At 37.2% G+C, this 19,856-nt stretch overlaps 1 protein-coding gene across 5 annotated transcripts in view; it reads right to left on the reverse strand.

Annotated features, from left to right (window-relative positions):
• The window catches only part of ano2b (anoctamin 2b), a 49,666-nt gene that overhangs the window by 20,245 nt on the left and 9,565 nt on the right, over positions 1–19,856 (reverse strand). Inside the window, exons 1-16 of one of the 5 annotated variants that reach the window (XM_027151775.2) lie at positions 18,669–18,744; positions 15,831–15,931; positions 14,195–14,346; positions 12,663–12,992; positions 8,416–8,514; positions 7,970–8,124; positions 7,738–7,792; positions 7,424–7,475; positions 6,701–6,756; positions 6,520–6,564; positions 6,368–6,432; positions 6,099–6,233; positions 5,363–5,523; positions 4,478–4,560; positions 4,065–4,148; positions 3,385–3,471 (exon numbers count right to left, since the gene is read on the reverse strand). In XM_027151775.2, the coding sequence (XP_027007576.2) occupies positions 3,385–3,471; positions 4,065–4,148; positions 4,478–4,560; positions 5,363–5,523; positions 6,099–6,233; positions 6,368–6,432; positions 6,520–6,564; positions 6,701–6,756; positions 7,424–7,475; positions 7,738–7,792; positions 7,970–8,124; positions 8,416–8,514; positions 12,663–12,992; positions 14,195–14,346; positions 15,831–15,867 (1,596 nt within the window). In that variant the 5' untranslated portion in view covers positions 15,868–15,931; positions 18,669–18,744. Of the gene's footprint in view, positions 1–3,384; positions 3,472–4,064; positions 4,149–4,477; positions 4,561–5,362; positions 5,524–6,098; positions 6,234–6,367; positions 6,433–6,519; positions 6,565–6,700; positions 6,757–7,423; positions 7,476–7,737; positions 7,793–7,969; positions 8,125–8,415; positions 8,515–12,662; positions 12,993–13,360; positions 13,663–14,194; positions 14,347–15,830; positions 15,932–17,520; positions 17,630–18,668; positions 18,745–19,856 lie in introns of those variants that run through there. The other 4 variants (XM_047804242.1, XM_027151776.2, XM_027151778.2 and 1 more) reach the window with 4 other exon arrangements.

Genomic DNA, 19,856 nt, shown 5'->3' on the forward strand with positions numbered 1-19,856 from the left:
AGTAAACCAAGTTTAATCATGTTTATGATATAAATAAATAAATAAATAAAAAATAAAGTGGTTTTGTAGGATATTCCTGGAATCTTGGTTTCATCTGAAAGCTAAAATCATGTCTGAGAAAGCTTTTAAAACATGTACAGAATCTTATTGAAAGGTATCATCGTGCAGTGCGAGTAGTGACAAGAGCTTTGAGGTAATAGGGAGCTGGTCCATTTTTGGCTTTGTAGGCAAGCATCAGTGTTTTAAATGTGATGCGTGCAGCTACTGGAAGCCAGTGGAGGGACCACAGTAGTGAGGTGGTGTTTAAGAACTTAAAGGCAGGTTGAAACCAAGTCTTGTAGCTGCATTTTGGATCATTTGCAGAGGAGAAATTGTGTTCATAGGTAGACCTGCCAGTAGTGAGTTGCAGTAGTCCAGTCTTAAGATGACAAGAGACTGAACAAGTACCTAAGCAGCTTGTGTGGACAAAAAGGGTTAAATCTTTCTGATGTTGTACAGAAGAAACGGACATGAGTGTGTCGCATTAGCAACATGCAAGGAAAAGGAAGCTGTAACCGAAGGGGAGATCATATCATTGTGCAGGGATTTTGCAAGATCCTGACCTAGGGTGAATCACCTGGGATGATCAGCAGTTCAGTTTTGCTGAGATGGAGTTTCAGCTGATGAGCTGTCATCCACAATGATTTGTCCACCAGACATGCTGAGATCTGAGCAGAAGTCATGGTATCTGAGTTCAAATCTCAGGTCCACCAAGCTGCCACTGCTGGGCCCCTGATCAAGGCCCTTAACCCTCAATTGTATAAAATGACATTAAAATGTAAGTCACTCCGGGTGCCAAATGCCGCAAATGTGAATTTCTGAAAATGTTATTGTTCAACATATATGACATATATAAAGCCATAGTCCTACAATCAAGAAATAAATTCATTCATTCATTCATTCATTCATTCATTCATTCATTCATTTTCTACCGCTTATCCGAATTACCTCGGGTCACGGGTGCCTATCTCAGGCGTCACCTGTGCCTATCTCAGGCGTCATCGGGCATCAAGGCAGGATACACCCTGGACAGAGTGCCAACCCATCGCAGAGCACACACACACTCTCATTCACTCACTATGGACAATTTTCCAGAGATGCCAATCAACCTACCATGAATGTCTTTGGACCGGGGGAGGAAACCGGAGTACCCGGAGGAAACCCCAGAGACACGGGAAGAACATGCAAACTCCACACACACAAGGTGGAGGCGAAAATCGAACCCCCAACTCTGTAGGTGTGAGGCAAACGTGCTAACCACAAAGCTACCATGCCCCCCGCATGTGAACATGTGGAAAAAAAATGCTTCAAGACAGCAATGCTGCATAATTCTCAATGTTGCATAATATGCTACTAATATTCTTCTATGTACTTAGTGGAAGCTGAAGCAAACTATATACCAAACAGGAGTAAATTAATTGTAGTTGGGTCAAACACTGTATCCACAATGGTAATTGAGAAACCCACTTTCCACACTAGGCCTCATGGGTATAACACCTCTTTAAAAATGAGAGCTGACCTAGAATCAACTTGCTGTCCATAGATACAGTCATTTTGACATTGAAGAATACATTATGAGCATGCTTTATGTGAAAATCTTATACAAATATACAACTCCTCAGAAACCGATTGTCCTGTTATGCACAAGCCAAACACTTGGAAACCATACAACCTAGTGAAAAAGCCAAACAAAGAGTTAGGACAGACACAGAAGGTCTAAAAATGCATACTGTATAGTTATGAATTTTTAATGTAAATCTAAGCGACTGAGTTTTTGGTTCCTAAAGAAGCTATATTTTTAAAATGTCCAATAGAAATCAATTTCCAAATTCCACAAATCAAATGAAAAGAAGAATTTAAGCTTTGCTCAATTAAAGTGAAGTGAACCATCCCAAGTATTTCAAGATATCAGAGTACCTGACTGCTTCTTTCCACATAGCAGACTATAGAATATTGTATTAAAAGAGATATTAAATTATATTTCTCATTGCTCAAACCATAGTTATTTATCACAATTGCTCAGCCATTAGCGGAAACAGCTATCACTCACTATTCCAATAAATAAGCACTATATGCAATACTTACTGCATGCAAGAAAATACAGAGTTGAAACAATTAATGGGGAACTTATGTTCTAAATGTACCATTGTCAATAACATCTGTTGTTATCAATTACAGGCCATTCAGTAACAAAGCCTATCAAGATCACAACCGATATTTAATTCACTGGAGAAATGGCATAGCTTGACTATAATCAAGATTAACTGTTAACCCATGATACAGCATGCCAGACATTTTCTGTGCAAAACACAAGCAGGAACAACTGCATTGTGAAAGAAAATTTCAGTTATGAAATTATGAACATAAAAATGATTAGGCTATTCATATGTGCACAGCTAAAGTAACACAGTGGTTACACAGTGGACATCATCCCTCCATGCCTTTCTAATCCTTTACATTCTTATGTGGAACTTTTATTGTATGAGTTATTGAGTTTCTTCATGAAGTGTTACTGTAATAAAGAGTTGAGTTGATCTTATCAATTCTTGAGGTGTATTGTATCATACAGTACAAGAATTACAGAATCTAAGTATATCAAGCTGAATATTTGTAGCTAAATATTTTGTTTACCTTACCTATGTGAGTGAGGTGATATTGCCAGATCTGGCTACCTTAATAGCACTTCAGTCAAAATCTTTTTTTTGTTTTTTTACATATAGACAGAGTGTAAAAAATCACACAGAAACAACACTTGTTACCAGCTAAGGACTAAAAGTACTAAAATACTTTAAAAAAAAAACAGTAAACAAAAATGAAGCTACACTGATCCACCAGTGTGTACTAAAAGTACTATGCTTCCCAAGCCCCATTTTCACTTCAGTTGAACTGAAAACGCAACCACTGCAAAACATATGTTCTAAAAACAGCAGATCCAGGACCAGTCAATATCAGCTACTGCCAGCAAAGCAGCACCAGAAAGGCAGATTCAGAGCCCACTGACCAAGAAAGTAAAGACAAAAGGCCATATGTATCCTAAGGAAGATGGGAAAGCCCTAAAGTAAATAAAAGAGGTTGAAAGAGGAATAGAGGTAGAGAGTAAGTTACAGAAAAGCAGGAAAGCAGGTGCAGAAGCTCTAGAGCAGTGATCAGAGTAGTGACCTACAGAATTTTGTTTCAACCCTAATCAGAACAAACAAGTTCCTGATCACCCCGTTACCTGATTTGCTGGGGCAGATCTTTTGGATTAGGGTTAAATTACATTCTGTTAAACAGGAGTGGAAATGGTGAACATTGCTCTAGAGAAACTACAGTGGGCAAGAAACAGAGAGAAAGGTCAGCATTTACCAGGTTCCCTGTAGCCATGGCAGACAGCAACAACTGTCTCCATCTGTCCTTGCCCGAATCGGTGCTCTCCTCCAAACTTTTCTGAGGCTGGAAGAGACAGAGCCCATGGATCACACACTAACAGGTAACAACAATAAAATCACTAGCGGTTAGGGGCTCCAGCCGGACACCAGCTCTGCTCATAGATCGAGAATCTGTGGTGTCACCTCCTTGGCATTGTTTGCTCAACTTTCTCTATCTAACTACCAACCTATCTCACTTTCTCTGTCCGACCCTGACTCTGTCCCCATCCCACACCTTCTGCCATGGCTTAACCTGGGTCAGCACATCAATCTTTCATGCTCTGGTGCCAAATGTCTGCAGCCATAGCAGTGCATTATGGGGGTTTTGCTGGAAGCTTGCAGTTTGGCACCAGCACTCTACCCCTAGCTCCTCATTCTGATTGCTTCAGAGAAAACATATACTCTGGTGACAGGTCTGCACAAACAAAAGACATCTGTTAAAGGTCAGTTATCATTTAAAACAAAAACTAAAAGTATTTGCCAGCACTCTTCATGTGTGTTTAGGTGTTTTTATGGTTTTAGGTTCTGAAGAAAAAATAAATAAAGGAAAGTGTACAGTTTGTAGAGAAAAGCAGAAGAAAGCGCAACAAAAAAGCTTTCGGTAGTAAATCTACCCACCTCGCTTTTGTTCTTCTTTTTGTTTTTGCTCTTTCTCTGTCTCTTCTGAAGGAGTATTGTCTCATATTTAGGCCTGGGATGCTCCTGCAGATGAGAAATCAAACAGAAATAACTTACATTTTGTATGTGATTCATTTAGTAGACTTTTAAACCATTCCAATAGTTCAAAATCCACAGCAAACCAAGGACACACACCAAACCGTTGGGGCAGAAGGATTTATTAAAAAAATGTCAAACCTTTGCTCGTTCCTGATATAGAGAAGATTGGTGGAAAGGGAGTATACAAATTAAAATGATCAAAAATTTACTTTTATACAAACTCAAATCCAATTTAAAACTAGTAATAAAAAAATTAGCACTCTAGTCATTTTTTTTTCTTCTAAACAGATCTTTACTGTGGTGGTGAGACACACCTCTTCTTCCTCCATTCCCGTCATATTCCAGCTGTAGTTTAAACTGTTTTGCCTGCGTTTCCAGTGCTCCAGAAACATAACCGCTTTATGAGAGAAGAGAAAGAGATATGAGAAGGGAGGAAAAAAGGAAAGATGAGATGAGATGACAAATCAAACATATTACGTAAATGAAAAAAAGAAAAGATCACATGTTAATAACGTCACTCATTTACACATTCTATTATAATTGTTATCTCAGTCTTAGCTTGAGCACACTTTTACTAACTATAATCTGAAATAATATCTGGGATGAGGTATCATCCCATTCACCTTGGTTCAAAACTACAGACATGTTTACCATCAGTCTGAAAAGCCAGAGTGAATGTCAATGATCTCAGCTGCTGATATTCATTGGTGCAAGGTTGTACACAAAGATACAGGTGCATGATTGTATACACAGACACACGCACACATATACTTCATCTGACCATTTTCGCAACCCAACCCTAGAGTAAGCGCATGCATATAAGAAATAATGCGTATGCCCTGTTGCCACATGCAGCAGTGAAGAAAGACAAAGGGCTTTTAAAAAAGCTGCATGAGAAAGGCCGATGATGGAGCCTTGAGCCCACGCAGCCTCTGATAGACACAGGTAACACTATACCCAGACTGTTAATCTCCCACACATACTGTACATGCAAGTTTTTTTATCTCCATCTCCATAGAGACACACCAACAGATCTGCTTACTACCACAGCTTGTCACCTGAGTATTATATTCATTAGAGCAAGGGAATGCTGGGGCAGTGCACAAAAATGGACCTATATTATATTTGGCCCTATTTTGAGAAGGAAGGATGGAAGAAGTAAATACAGCTAATGTGAGGGAGAAGAGGATGATGCTTACCCCAGAGAGACATGAAAATGGCAAAGAAGACAGTGGCTGGGTTGTCAAAGAGGTGGCTGGCACGGGCAGTGTCACAGGCTGTACTCAGGTTCCAGTAATCGCAGGCATTATCACAAAGAGGGCACATAGTGAAGTTCTGTTTCTCATCACACATCTCCTGACTGAACCAAAAATCAGACAAAGGATATATTGGAACAGCAGATAGTAAAGTTCTGCATTGAGTCATTCTCAAGCATGACATTATTGCTTGAGTCATATGCAATCAATTCAAAACAACTAATTGCAACTTGTCACATGTCACATTAATATCAATGTATCAACAGATTATCATCTTCATACTGAATAAAACTGTTTAGTAGATTCACATTGTATTAAGAACTACATTGATTACGTTTTCTGTTAACAATATTCCTCAGAAATATCTGTAAAATCATCTCTAAAAATCATATTTGATACACTAAAGTTCTTTTATTTATATTTCATCAGAATACCAATAATGTAATTAGATTTGCTTTATTCCCCTGCATGTGTACTTAAACCTGCCTGGTACAGTACAATTGACCCAGGCAATATTTTAATTATACATAATTGTTCTACAATTTTAATCTGCAGTTGACATTAACAGACCATGTCTCTAATGCACTCGTGCACTCATCATGTTGGCCTGCCAAGCCCTTTCATCCTTACACCCACACACCTCCAGCCTTATGCCTAGAGGCCACACACTGTCTCATACCTAGGAATGTTGTTGTCGATAGTGAAACAGCCGTACAAGAACACGATAATGCCCACCAGAGACGCCAAGGCTAACAGCTGAGTGTAAACACCCAGCCAGGCAAAGTAGAGGCCTATCTTCTCCCCATAGTATTTTCTGAGGACAAAAGTTAAAGTAAAAAATGAAAAAGCCTCCAGAGACCAAGATCATGTAAATAAGCTCCAAAAAGAAGGCACAATGTCTGGCAAGGAGCAATATGTAAATTATTAAGTATAAAAATATATATGTACCTGATAAGATCAATAGGCTGATATTTGTAAAATGCTCCATATCTTGCCCATTCATCATGTAACAACTGAAATATATAGAAGTGTTCAGGGTTCATGATTACAAATGACATTGTGATTGATTAGTTTCTACAGTAAAATTGTACAGTACTCACTTGTCTCTCATTCTTTTCTTCTTCTTTAGAGTCCTTGAAGTCTCCCTGCAGGCATACAATTATAAAAGCATTTCATTAACAACACTTTAGTAAAGGCAGAATACCATGACACTTCATTTAATGATCAGAAAATGGTTCAGAAAAGCATGAATAGATCCAAAAATGCATACAATCAACTTACATCATGCAGAGGGAAGGCAGAGTCATACACCCCTTTAGCTATTAATGTGGTGATGCCTGTAGGCCGGGAGAAAAATCATATATTACCACACGGAAAAGCGGTAAAAGATGGATGGATGGATGGATGGATGGATGGATGGATGGATGGATGGATGGATGGATGGATGGATGGATGGATGGATAGTTTAGGGATAACCATCTGACTGACAGAACTGCCTGGCCTGCTTTATATGAATGCAGCAAACTAGTAAAATACAAGGAGGCTCACATATAGAACACAAGCTTCAATCAAAGTAATTAATCAGTCCTCAAAGGAACAACATGTACACTCATGCTATTAGCCCTCAATTAAGGCGATGGCTCCCTAGCAACAAGCTAGAGGGCCCACCACTCCCCCCATGGACCCTGCTTCACTTCTGAACCCAATCCTAAGATTGCATGTCCTAGTTTATACAGTAGATGAGATAGAGGAGAAGGCAAGTAAGAGAGTAGACTAAATATGAGACCCTAAACCCAACCCCTTCTGTTAGCTAGCCTCAATTCCCCTGTAGCTGGTGGCAATGTCCGTCTGCTGAGCAAAGCGATCCAGGAGAGCATATGGATTCCTCTCCAGCACCTGCTCCACCAGCACTGAGCACAGCGAAACTGTTATGTCAGGCCTGTATTTTCTCAGGATTCCTCCAACACTGCACCATGATTGGTTCTAGCTTACTGTATTACTAACCCATGGTTTGGCAGGTCCGTGTGCAGGTAGTGCGTCTAAGGATTTCATACACCTGGGAGGAAGGGAGAGAGTAAGAGTGAGAGAGCAAAAAAGAGAAAGGGAGAGACAAACAAGCCAAAGTGTTCCTGAAAAGGCCACAGGGGAATTGTCTCCTAGTAATACTGTATGTCCACAGGGAACACAGTCACCTCAGACTTCTGGTAAATAACTACATTATTCCAACACCTCCACATAACAATCAGGACAGCAAACTACAGCCATGCCATTAAAATAAAACAAGACATCATTTCCAACTATATTGAAAAAGAACTCACAATTCGACTCCTTGTGGCATTGTCGAAGAAGGTGTCTTTGCATTCAATGTTGTACCTGAAACAAGACAAGTATTATAATGCTAAGTAGGACATGTGTAGCCAAAGGCATGAGTCAGGGTTTATGTTTTTGAGTTGCTCAGGTGCCTTTGGCACACCATGAAATCTAGTAAATATGCTCTACCACAGACCCAACCACCCTCCCAGCCCTCAATTTTCCCCAGAGGTTTCTCACAGATGGAGTTTGTCCCGGGAGAAGCTGTGAGAGAGGAACTTTGTGCGGCTCTGCTGCTGCAAGTGAGGGATGTTGGGTTGAAATGGCTGGTTCAACGTCCTCCATACTGTGCTCATAGTTGCTGATATACCCTTCTCTTCTTTCAAATCATAGCTCTGGGAGGGAAGTGCAATAAAACATCATGGAATAAGGAAAACGTAAGCTACAGTCATAAACCTAACACATAGTGTATTTTATCTATTGAAACAGGGACTTGCCAAACTTGTATTCTTTTCAAAACCATATTCTCACAAAGGTACATATCCAAAGTTTCCTAGTATTGTACACGATTCTAGTTTAAACTCTTGTGGGATCTGAAAATCTACATTCTAGTACAATACAAAAGAAAGTTGTGTATGTAGACACTGGTAGGTAGCTCTATAACAAAATTAATAGAAATAACACACCTTTTTGGTGGGCACCTTGATCTTTAAAAACTCTGCCTCTCTGCTTAGCACCTGCCAAGGGGCATGTAGCCGGATAAATCCCTCTCCATAGACCTTGTGCTGAGGAAGAAACGTACAGGGAGAGTTTCAGTCAAGAAAAATGACTTTAGGGAAGTTGTAGTTTGCAAACTCATATATATTAGAAACTACTATGAGAAAATAATAAGACTTTGTTGAGAATTGGTTTGAGAATAATAACTGAAATGGGTTTTAATGGATCAGTATATTCCATTTAATTTTGTAACCCTATCTCTTTCTTTACATAGACGAGACACAGGACAAACACAACCTATTCTCTTCAGCAACTCTGCTAATGCATCCTTTTATACCACTGGTCATGCACCATTGTCAAACACCTTTCTCTCTTTGAGATCTTGACTGTGTCTGCTGATAAACCTTATACTTGCTGGCACAACTTAAGTCCCAGCTGTTGAGTTCGTCTCTGCAATACTGGGCAGTGCTTTGGTTGGGTGCACTCTCAGTTTTCTCTGAGGAATTAATTATGTGTTAAAAAATATTTTGCATGTAGATCACAGTTACGAAAGAAGGTAACAGGTCACTTCATGCAACTTCACCATGGTTCACATGGTGTTCAGTAAAACAGTGTGTAGTGTGTGTTGGTTTAGTGTGGGTGGGGGGTGTAACAGTACAGTACCCCAAACATAGATGATGGTAACTTTATCGGTCTGGTCAGACTCAGCTATGGCATCATGAGCACCGAATAAATGGTTGTACAAAGAGGAAGAAGAACAGGTGACCCTAGCACTCCCATTTTTTCCCTGCCCCTAAGCACACACACCACCACCACACAAAAGTGAGATAAAAATAACATGTGGATCTGAGAAGGTTAATTAGGATAAGATATTCCAATTAGTACTTCATCTCAGCAGGGTAAGACAATTAGGTCGATTTTAGCCTGGGCTGAGGGGGAGCCTTCGTTACAGAAACCGGCTGTGGCTGACATTTAAGGGGCTTCCAAAGACTCAAAAGTGGAAGTGTCTCCACATGATCGGGTGAATCCTGTCTTTGACATTTGGAATAATTAAACAGAAATAAAGAGCAGTCAGTGAAAAAATATGAACATGACAAAATCAACATGTGTCTCTGACTGATGATAAAATTTTATTCTAATGATGATGATGATGATGATGATGATGGTCATAACAACAGAAAAAAGAACGATTAAATTGATGATATCCAAACTTCGACAGGTTCGCTCTTCAGATTGCAATCATTATGAGGTGAATAATGAGGTGAATAATTTACAGGCTGCAACCACAGGTATTTACTAGTAGGTAGTAGTTTAAATAATATTTAAAATGCATCGCCCTCGTTTAGAATCAGCTACGCCATAGGCCTAAAGAAATTATTTTTAATTTTATATTACTCTTAATAATCAATATGCTCACAATTATAACTTCTAGTTGAATGTTATATGTAATGTTGTATTGAATCAAATCCATTAGCATTATCTTTTAAAAGGCTACTAAACTTTGCAGAGAAAATATCCACCTTGTATCCACATCACTGTTACTTATTAGCCAACACACTGATATGCACTGACACACTGATACTTAGACAAGAAGTTGTTCCCTTTTGTGAATGAGTGAGAAATCCAGGTATCAGAATAAACAGAATCACCGGTCCATATTGATATCAGATAGCAAGAATTTATTCTGCTTTCATTATCCTATTCTATTTTAGTATTTCTCTGTGGTTGTCACTATGGTTACGGGCGTTATAGGCTAGCTCAAAACGAGTACTGAATCTGACCATCTCCCAAATGGTGCCCTAAACCATGCAGTCCTCCTACAAGTCTGCACTTTAGGTAAAATAAAAATACTTCTTTTGAAGGTCTGTCAGGATGCATGAATAAAAAAATGTGGATCGGTACAGTGCACAGTTCCATTAATATTGCAACGGTTTTACTGACACATATAAGTAAATATGACCATCAATCATAAACACTGGATAAATATCATAAATATAATTTATAAGCATGGAGCTTGATATAAGCTAGATATAACAAAAAATAGACACAGCATTAGTACTTCCTTTTGTAATCCAGATTTAACCTACAGTTTGTAGTAGTTTCCACATGTACTCAGTATACCATGCATATTTAGTCTTGTTAGTCATGAACAGCCACTAGAAAAAGAAGGCTGCACATTCTGCTACAGAAAAAGAGGTGACAAAGTAATCAAAATATTCAAAAAAAGCATTCAAAATAATTGCCTCTGAAATTATATGTAGTATAAAAAATTTATATTTATTTTTAAAAATGCCATTTCTCCAAAATCAACCAACACCAATAAAAACAGTATATGGCTTGAGAAAAACAGTTTAGGGAAATGCCTATACTCCCTGGTCACCCCTCAAACCAGTGCCTAGTCTTTATAGGGACTGAGTATAACTGTAATTTTATTATGTACAGTAGCTACACCGCATCAACTACTGTACATTACTAAAACTGCCTTTAATTTTACAATCTGTCGGTAATTCTTATGATTTTCAACACAGTGGTGGTAAACTCATTAGAAATGTCGGCATGGGTACGAGGTTGGAATTGATGCAAAGTATACTGTCCCAGCCTAAAAAAATCATTAAGGCTCTACACAAATTATGAGATATCTTATATACTAATGTAAAAGTGCCATTAACAGGATGCTCTAAAGTGTATAGACTTTACAATTATGCATCCTTATTGCCAACTGGTTCTGAAGTAAAGTAACAGTCAATGTAGGCATTTTATGGTTAATAATACTAAAAAAGTATTATGGATAAACAGGAATATATAGATAAAGATAGGATATATTTAATATCTTTAGGATATCAATACCTTTTAGAATATTAATATCTTTAATATCTTTAGGATATTTTTAATCCCTAAAAATAGGACATAAGCTAAAATTAAATGTAGCCAGCTTTATGTTCCCTTATAGGATTATGCAGCTTATTCCCATTTTAACATGCATTTCTGTATTTGATAATTATCATTGCTTATCATTTACCCTGTAGGGTAAAGAGAAGTAAAGTGACATATTAAAAAGACTCTGCGTAATGCTGATGAGACTTTAATTATCAGTTAGAAGTGAGAGATGTACAGGGCTCCATTTATTGACATTGTATGGTTTTAAAATCTTTTTTTTTTTTTTAAAGAGTGCTGGAAAGGTAAACTAAATCCAAAACAGTGCTATAAAGGATTCAGCATGAATGAAATAATTGTTATAACTGTAAATAACTGTTAAGCATCATCATATTAACAATACTTCTTTTTTTTGCAATGTCTTCCATTTCAGAATTATAGAATGGATATTGGCTTTGTCTTTTTCAGATATCTTCTTGCGTACTCCACCATAATTTTGGCTTATTCCAACAACCATTATTTATCCAGTTATCCATTACAATATAAAGTAAGGGGGTGAATGTGAGTAGGTTCTATGTAATTATTATAGGACGAGTTTTAAAATTTGTAATCTATTCAAGCTATGCTGTATTGAATATGCAATCTAATGACTGAATAATAATTCAACTAGGATCATTACAGATATATTATCTTTAATAAATGGGGTTTGCACTGTGAAACAAAGCTGCTCTTTTGGCCTGTGAAACTGTTACACTGCCAAATAACCCGTTTCTTTGGAAAACCTGGAATAAGTCCCAGTGCAATCAGAAGAGACAGCCAAAAGGAGTAGCCCAAACCAAACACCCACACACACACAGAAATTCCACTCTTGTGTGTTTTGTGAAGCAGCTAGAAGAGGCGACATGAAATGAAATCTCTCAATAGTACAGACCAAATCATGCTGATGAATAAAACAGCCTTGACAAATCTGCAGTATATTCATGTTAAAGTAGGAACATGCTTCTCTATTGCAATTCTTAGAATGGAACCCAGAGACAGAAAAAAACATGCCCTACGGCATTATGAACACCATTCCATTTTCCAAGAATTCAAAGCTACTCATGCTGCATAAAAGCATTAAACCATCAGAATATTCAACTGCAACCCTTTGCTTAAAACCTCACTTCAGCAACTATTGATTTCTGGGTTGCATTTTGAATTTTCAGGTTGTGAAATCAGCTACAGTAAAGTAACATTTGACCAAAATCAGTTTGTCACCATAACAGAAAGAATCAACAGAAACCATCCTATAACTTAGGAGAGTTCAGGTGTGATGCAGCGAATTACTGTAACCTTCACCCACCTCGTTGTCACGTTCGATGTGCAGTCCTGCTTCCCTCAGGTGGGTCTCAAACTCATCTCGGATCCTGAGCTTATCGCACTCAGCCGGATCAGCATGACCCATGTCCACTATGACCTCAGCATTATCATCCTTCACTGCTTCAGCCTCTTTGCTCCCTGCACAGGGAAAGCTGCCGTTGGAGATGACCGAGAGCCGATGCTGTCCTGGAGAGTCCTGAACCACTGATGTTACCCGGTACGCCAACACATAGTCCACCTTCCTCTTCCCATCAGCAAAGTATAGCCCTTTGCCCGGCTCGTGCCCCATGCCATTCAAGAAGTTGTTTACCACCTAAAGCGGGTGACAAATTTGCAAGAGATATTCAGCTCAGAGACGCTTGTGCTGGTCTTCAGTGCTTATGAGTGCAAATCAAATTCACATCAGAGGTAAGCCAGAAGGGTGGTGTGGAGGGTGGGGGGTGCAGTGATGATAGGCATAGATGTAGGTCAGTCTATTGCTATTTCTAATTTAGCTGCTCTCAATAGACTCAAATATAGCCTGATATACGCGGAGAGCATCGTTTCCTGGGAACACCTTTCATTCAAGGTTGTACTGTATGCGTTAAAAGTCACCAGCGTTATCACAGACATTTCAATATCATCTTTAATACAGTCAAACTAATCAAAAATGTTGAGTTATACTGAGGAAACAGTACTTACGGGCAGCTTGTCAGAGTGCAGCATGTTGTTTGTGCTCTTAATGAGACCAGAGAGAAAGAAAGACACAACGAACCGAATCGCTCTTGGCGTCTCCTACTTCCATGCGACGTGCGTGCGCCGCACAAACGCCTACTTTATTCAGAACATGTACACACCCTAATCGTATCGAAGTGACACGCCACTTGCCATCCTAGTCTGTCGTCAAATGAAACTATTTATTCTACACAGGAGATACACTCCCGCCTGTACAGTCTTGGCATTGCTTGCCACTGACGAGGTTGAGGAAGTGCAAGGCACAACGGTTCTCGCGCAACTACAGCATCTCCATAGAAACTTGTGATTCCTCGCTCTCTTAATTCCAGAGACACCTGTGCAGCATCGAACACCAGAACAGTGAAGCTTCCAGATTGGGATGTTTCTAAAAGTACTGATTTGTTTAAATCACATAAGTCTAGAATATCGCATTGGAATGACAAATATATTTGGGTAACATTAGTTTGAGCGGGTTAAAGGGAGTATAACAGGTTTATAAACCTACATTTGCCTAAAAAGGGTCGAATAAATCTGGCAGCTTTTCAGCGTAGGTTGAGTGAAAATGCATCAAAACTTAATCATAATCAAAATTACACTATTAGCTGTGCTTATTAACGAGCTCTCACTGCGTATTTATTAGCCAATGTGACTTGAATTGGTTGTGCATCATTTAAAAACCATAACTAAAAAGGAGAAAAGTTTTACTTTAAAAGCAGTAAAGTTTTATCTATTATATAATGTCTGTTTTAAACAACAGGTGTCAAAAATGATTTCAGTAAGAAGCATGTGGATGTAGCTCACCGAGTGTGAACTCTTGTCCATGTAGTCAAACGCATCAAGCCCCATTCCAGAAAGTTCTCTGGCTATGCTGTACAGTCTATCGCTGTGGATGGAGCTGGATTCACTCATAGCCACATTGCTCTCCAACAGATTCGCTGTAATCTTCAGTGTTTCTGTACATCAGAAAAACGCTTTTATCAGTCGTTTAAGTGTTGAAAATTTTATAAAATCTGCTTTTGGTTTAGAGTCTATGTTTAGTAATTGTGCTTTGGTTTCAGCACCATGGATAGATGCTCAAAAACCTGACACGTTTCTCCAACGTGCATAAAGTGAGAACATTTTGTCACTAAATAAAAATAAATAAATAAATAAAAAAAATAACTTATGTACATTTGTTATTCATATTGCTTAATAAGAAAGGTATGCGGATAAACTTCTGTTCAGTGCTGGAGAACTAAATGCTTTCTATTGTTGTTATAGGCCAGATTACAGTGGGGAACAGCCAATATTAAGTACCTGGTCAAATGCTGTTAGAACAACGCCACTGGCCATTTCAAAACCAAAATATGCGAAAAAAAAACTAAGCAGCTTGATATAGCGGAGTCATCCACTAATTACATAAACATCGTTAAAACTGTTGAGAAATGCAAAATAAATAAATAAACAAACACAAAATAATTAGGTATATCATGAAAAAATAAGCTACAAAGATCTGATGATTCACTACTCATCAAAAGAAAACATCAAGGGTAGAAACACAGAGGCTAGAGCTCTCATCAGCACCACAAACAGAAATTTAAAATACCAATCAGTTTAGGGACACATAAAGTGAAGATAAACTATTATCAAAGTGAAGGAAATGCAACAGAGTAAGAAACTAAACAGAGTAAGTCAAAGTAATACAAAACACTAAGCCTCATTTGTGATGCATGGAGGACAAAGCGTCATAGTTTGGTCATGCATGACTGCTTATGTAATAGGTTCACTGTACTTTATTAATGCTGCTGCTAGTGATTATCATGCTAGAATGAATTATGAAATCTATATGAAAAATTGGGTAAAACAAGAAGGAAACTGCTAAGTTTTGACTTGATTAAGCAACTCAAATGAAGATGCAATGAATCAAGCAACGATAATCATTCCACACTTGAGACATTAATGGCTTGTGGCATGTGTAACCAAATACATAGGCTTATCATTGATAATTTTAAAAATGAACATTGACTAATTATTTTTTTATTTTATTTTTCATTCATTAACACTGATAATTATACCTTCTGCATTTTATAGTATATTATAAATTTGTCTGCTTAGTGCAGTTCATCATCTGTAAATTAATCTTTTGGTATTCATCCAGAAGTGTGCTACATTATAACTACTAGCAGTTTAATTAGGGAAAAATGCAGCAATAAGCCAACAAACTTGGCAAAACACTTATACTTCCCTTTCATGCATTATTTACACATTTGAAGACTATTACTTTAATACATAATGCAAGTAAAAACTACTAAATTAATGTTAGTTTAAATATGTTCAATCTAAAATTAGGAGAAATGTACCTCCGTATACCTCCTATTTACTTTTATTTTGATAAAACATTTTAGCAATAACCAAACTATATGTCAATTACTGTCTAATAGGAATGACATATACTTACCACCTTGTGTTGTTGATCCTGGACTGTTCATAGCCATGATGCAGGTCTGAGGACACTTGACTACTGTCAGGGTGCAAAATCCGCTCTCGGCTTTGTCCAGGCTTAAATCACAGACGGATGGAGCAGTTAATACCATGCCTGCTTGACAGGAGACTTATGGCCTGGCCAAACTTGAACTAATTGCCACAAATGTTTGACTTGGTTTGGTAACAGTTGAACAGAGTTCATGACAAATTCCAGGTTCAAACTTTAGTTAACTGATTAGCCGTAAACAGTAAACAATAAACTAAAATAGTTACATAATACTAATTACATAAATGAATATAATAATTGCATAAAATTAAAAATCCATTATCTCTTCAGTATAAGACTTGAACCGAAAACTTTACGTCCTGTGCTGCTGTATGATGTGGTACAGGGTCTTATTACACTATTCACCCGTTAAATACCTGTGCGATTAAATATTAAGGCAGTCTGATCCTGTAGTTCTTGGAACCCTTATGGCAACTTCGAGGAAAAAAAACAATGTCACAGACTTTATTAGGACTGATTAGACTCTTTGACTGACATATGTACTCTGAGGTTTTGTTAGTCAGCATGGCTAATTAGTCAGTGCTGCATGATACTACTACTCCTTAGGAATATAAGAAAGCCTGTGAAATGCAAGCAGTTTATCAGAAGACTTTATCACCAGGTTTTATAACAAGATAACGGTGTGCACAGAACAAAGTTTACTTTAGCTATATCATATATCAAAAACCCAAAAATATTTTCACTTGTCCCTGCTCACTTACCTGTAAATGTCTCACCACTCCTTTATCATTCACATGATTTATGATAAGGCTGCATATTCAATTTGATTTTACTATTATTTGTAATTATTTTTCATTTTACACTTAAATCTACATCCAAAACTGTATTTACATAACTTGTATTATAATAAGTATATAATTGAAATGAACACTTTCCAAAGTTAAAAAAAAAATTAATGATTTCTTAAAAAGCCCACCTACACAGCTCGGCTGATTTTCCCTCAGAAACAAGAATGCAGAAAAAGGCACGTTTTAACTCTTCAAAAGCAGGGCTGCCAATTTGATCCTGAGCATCCTATTCATTTTTATACTAGGGTTGTATTTCAAAATGGAGGACTCCATGACAGGAGCTGTTAACTGAAGAGGATTCAATTACAAAAAAGAGGTTAAATGTCCAATGCTACATAAACAAGTTTATTTAAGCAGTAAAAACCTTTGTGATCATATATGAAAGGAACAAAGCACAAAAATAATACTAGTTCAGCTGTGTATACAGTATTAGATATATTTTAAAGTCTACAGCTGAACACCTTTTTAATCCTTTTGGCTCTCTGTACTTAATCCTAAAAAGCTCAGGACTGTATAGGGAAAAATCACAAAAATTCTAAATATTCAACATTACTAGATATCATTACCTCTACACCGAATATTTTGATACTTGGAATTTTCCAAGGAAATTTTCTATTGAGAAAGGTGGGGTCTTTGGCTCCCTCTAGTGGTGAAATATGGAAGTGTTCAGCTTTAGTGTTTGAATTTCACTAATTCAATTTGCCATGCTGGGTCCATTGTTGAGTGCCATGCATACACCTTCACACTTTGCGGAAAATCACACAGCTTGGGGAAACCACAGTGTTGTAAAAAGTGTGTTTTATACTTACCGTTGATTCCCTGTCAGTTTGAACCACTCTGGCTAATCTCTTCTATCCTTTCTCATCAATAAGGCATTTCTGTCCACAGAATTGGGTGTTTTTTGTGTTCTGCATCAGTGGGCGCAAATTCTAGACTAGTGAGCATGAAAATCACAAATGATCAACAATTTCTGAATTATTCAACCCAGATATTTGATATTTGATATGAACATGAACTGAAGCTCTTGACCTTTATCATCATAATTTTATGTAATGCACTGCATGAGCTGTGTGCTCAGTGAATGAGCAGATGTACAGTTGTTCCTAAATAGATATATGGTGAGTATAAATAGTATTAACAAAATTATGCATTCTTATACAGATAATAATGCACTGGCCCTTATACATAGCAACTGCCCTGATATACAGTGTTTGTATTTTTAGATGTTATATTTTCTTATCATGTTTTATTAGGAAAACAAAAACGCTTATACACAAACAAGATTTTAAATTTTAAAGCTGAAAGTGTAAGTATATATGTAAGTTATCCTCCCCTGGGGTGTCACATACAGACACCTGTTTTCTGGTTGGTTCACCTGCTTCAGTGACTCACTGGAAGCGCCTGCTCATAACATACACCTGTTTTTACTGGCTCTTCTCTGTGGACTTATTAAGACTCTCATACACAATTTGTTTGGCTCAGTAACTTTCTCAGTGACGCACTTTTTAAGTTAGTTCTAGTGGTCCATTTACCTTTTCCTTATTTTATCCTTACATTTAAATTTCAATTCTAGGGTATCATTTGCCAATGTCAACATTCAGGAGAATAAATGTGTATAAATATAACATACATCCTATTATTATTTATTATTAGAATGGAAATGTTTGTTTTTCTTAATTAAATGTCTAGAGTGTTCAGCTAGACCTGTGAACTCACACACACACACACACACACACACACACACACACACACACACACACACACACACACACACACACACACACACACTATGTATATATTTATATACATACATACACACACATATATACTATATAAAGCTGTTGTGCTTGACTAGTATGTTTACTCTACACTCTACCACTTATTTCTCACAAGTTCACATAACATTAATTTCATTTTGCATAGAGAAAAGAATATAGTCTGAAGTCTGTTTTTGTACCTGTTTTCTTAACAAGTGGGTTTATGTGGGTTGACGAGTGTTCGTTGCTCTGTAACGCTAGAAAATACTATCTATTGACATCCATTGGAAAAGGTTTTTAACCTATGGGCTGCAGCCCCCTAGTGCAAGGTTATGGTACTACAAGCCGCCAGTGTGTGTGTGTGTGTGTGTGTGTGTGTGTGTGTGTGTGTGTGTGTGTGTGTGTGTGTGTGTGTGTGTGTGTGTGTGAATAGAGGATATATATATATATATATATATATATATATATATATATATATATATATATATATATATATATATATATATATATATATATATATAGTGTAGGTTACGGAAACACAATGCAAGGCAAGCGATCTTACACTTTAATTGGGGAACACCAACAGAAAATAAATAGATAAAGCAATTAAAAATAAACGACATTCTCTTTTATCAATGTCTTTTATTACTTTGGTACTTTAATTTTTATGTCAATTTTGTCTTCATTTTCCATTTCATAATTAACATATATATTTAACTTATATCTTATATATTTACTTATATCTTATATAAGCAAAAAAAATATTTAGCATTTTGAATAGCAGGCAAATTATTTGATATGTTTGAATAAATACAGTTAAATAAATACTGAGTATGTGGTATGTTATTATTCTTTTTATGTGTTCATTCATTTCCTGTCCTTTTAGAAGTCAAATTTAAAGGTGGCACATCTGCTAAAATGAACCTTATGTTCTGCAATTACAGGAACAGCAAAGAATGCCAAAAGATATCACCCCTGCTTTTACGGACTATCTATACAAAATAGTGTGTCTTATTTATAAAACATTGTGTGCTAAAGTTTGTCATTGCCATAGTACATATGATATTTATATAACCCTTGTGCAGACCTGGGGTCTATTTGACTGATACCGATACTGACACTGACTGATACTGACAATGATACTGATATTGACACAGATACTGATACTGACACTGATACTGATACCGATACTGACACTGGCTGATACTGACAATGATACTGATACTGACAATGATACTGACACTGATACTGATACTGATACTGACACTGATACTGATACTGATACTGACACTGATATTGACAATAATATTGACACTGACACTGGTACTGACACGGATACTGATACTGACAATGATACCGACACTGATACTGACACTGATATTGACAAT

The sequence above is a fragment of the Tachysurus fulvidraco genome, chromosome 19 (genome assembly GCF_022655615.1).
Source record: "Tachysurus fulvidraco isolate hzauxx_2018 chromosome 19, HZAU_PFXX_2.0, whole genome shotgun sequence".
NCBI lineage: Eukaryota > Metazoa > Chordata > Actinopteri > Siluriformes > Bagridae > Tachysurus > Tachysurus fulvidraco.